At 43.8% G+C, this 1,980-nt stretch overlaps 1 protein-coding gene across 1 annotated transcript; it reads right to left on the reverse strand.

The window, feature by feature from the left end:
• Window positions 1-243: 243 nt before the first annotated feature.
• Window positions 244-1,128, reverse strand: LOC310748693 (olfactory receptor 6X1-like; the record flags this gene model as incomplete). Its single annotated transcript, XM_083584538.1, has 1 exon — window positions 244-1,128. One exon carries the CDS (start codon window positions 1,126-1,128, stop codon window positions 244-246), a length of 885 nt encoding a protein of 294 aa, XP_083440664.1.
• Window positions 1,129-1,980: the final 852 nt, after the last annotated feature.

The following is a 1,980-nucleotide window of genomic DNA, read 5'->3' on the forward strand; positions in this document are numbered from 1 at the left end:
TTGTCACAATGGACATATTTGAACACAATATGCACATTTATAGAATATGCACTTTAGACATTTGGGCACCTTTTTTAAAAAAATAAGCCAAGAAATTTGGAGAAGTGAGATGTTCTTCTGACCCACCTGTTAGTCTGAGAGGTGCAAATTTGGGCAGTTTGGTTAAAAATGTGGACCACATGGAAACCTTCTCTATCCCTAGCACTAGATTGCTCAGTAAGTATTCCCAATACAGTCCAGATCTCACAGTATAAGTGGATTCTGCACCTGCTTTCCTAAGGCTTTCCGTAAAGCCTCCTTGACTTCATTGTTCCTGATGGTGTATATGAAAGGATTTAGCACTGGAGTGATCACAGTGTTCAGCACAGAGATGGCTTTGTTGAGGCTGAAAGATGAGTGTTTGGCAGAAGGTCTTAAGTAGATAAAAAGGACTGCCCCGTACAGGATGCTGACCACAGTCAGGTGGGAGGCACAGGTGGAGAAGGCCCTCCGTTGTCCGCTGGCTGATGGGATGCGCAGAATCGTGGAGATGATGAAGATGTAAGATACCACCGTTAGCATCAGGGAGCCCAGGATCACAGCCACAGCAATCAGGAAGCCAAGGGCTTCAATAAGATGCGTGTCTCCACCGGCGATCTTCAACATGGGCCCAATGTCGCAATAGAAATGGTTGACAACATTGGAGCCACAGAAGGGAAGCCTTACGACCAGCACTGTCTGCAAAAGGATGGTGCAGAAGCCCCCTAGCCATGTAACCAGCGAAAGTTGAAGGCAGACATTGGAGGTCATGATGGTGGTGTACCTGAGCGGCTGACAGATGGCTAAGTACCTGTCAAAGGACATGACCGTGAGGATGTAAAACTCCGTGATGCCAAAGAGGAAGTGGAAGTAGGACTGGGCCATGCAACAATAGAAGCAGATGGTGGTCTTTGCCGACAGGAGGTTGGTCAACATCATGGGAACAACGGCAGTGGTGTACCACATCTCCAGGAAAGAGAGGTTGCTAAGGAAGAAGTACATGGGCTTCTGGAGCCGACGGTCCACTCTCACCATGACAATAATGAGACCATTCCCTGCAACTGACAAAATGTACAGCAGGAGGACCACGAGGAACAGGGTGATGTTCATTCCCCAAATATGTGGGAATCCAAGCAAGATGAACTCTGACACTCTTGTGCAATTGGTCAAATCCATAACTGGGCTCACCAAGATTGATAAGAGAGAGGTGGTGGAAACTTTAAAAAATATTATTTGGATATTCAATTCATCCTGCACCAAATTAGAGAGCAGAATACATTTTCTCTCCTTATTTCATTGAACTTCCCATATCCCCATGTTATTTTAAACATGCTAAAGCATGTCTATCTCACTCCTCAGCAAAATAAAACATAAAAAGAGGCTCCCACAGGTTCATGCAAGATCAGGCGGAAGATAGTCTATTTCTTCACACAATCTAAAATTCATGACACACAAAGAAATGGGGATAAGGAGCGAGGAGTGAAAAATCAAGGTCAGAGACCTGTTTTTAAAGTTACCAGGGTAGAAATAGGTTCAGTAGCCTGATGGGAATGCCTGCTGCCAGGTGACAGTATTTCAGCAGAGGCAATAAGTTACACCTTGTTCTTATCCCTCCCTCTGTAGGCTGATGGAATTTGTTGGAAGGAAATACTGGCATTAGTAATGGAGAATGAATTTGATTCAGTTTGCATTTCTAGAACTTAACTGAATCCAAACTTGGATCCAAGATTTTTGGCTTTGTTCTCAAGCCACATTTGTGGAAATTCCTCCTGAGGGAGATACATCTGTGCTGGCTTTGGAATGGGCTATGAAACCCTATTCTAGACTTCTTCTTTCAGTCGAGATGCAATGCTGCATGCTTTTAATTACTTTCATTGCTGTTTTTCTTTTAACACATTGACTTTAACTTGCTCCTTCCTATTGATCTTACATTTATTTTATATAAGTGTGGTTCTGGCCCTC

The sequence above is a fragment of the Podarcis filfolensis genome (genome assembly GCF_964270895.1).
Source record: "Podarcis filfolensis genome assembly, chromosome: 13".
Taxonomy (NCBI): Eukaryota; Metazoa; Chordata; class Lepidosauria; order Squamata; family Lacertidae; genus Podarcis; species Podarcis filfolensis.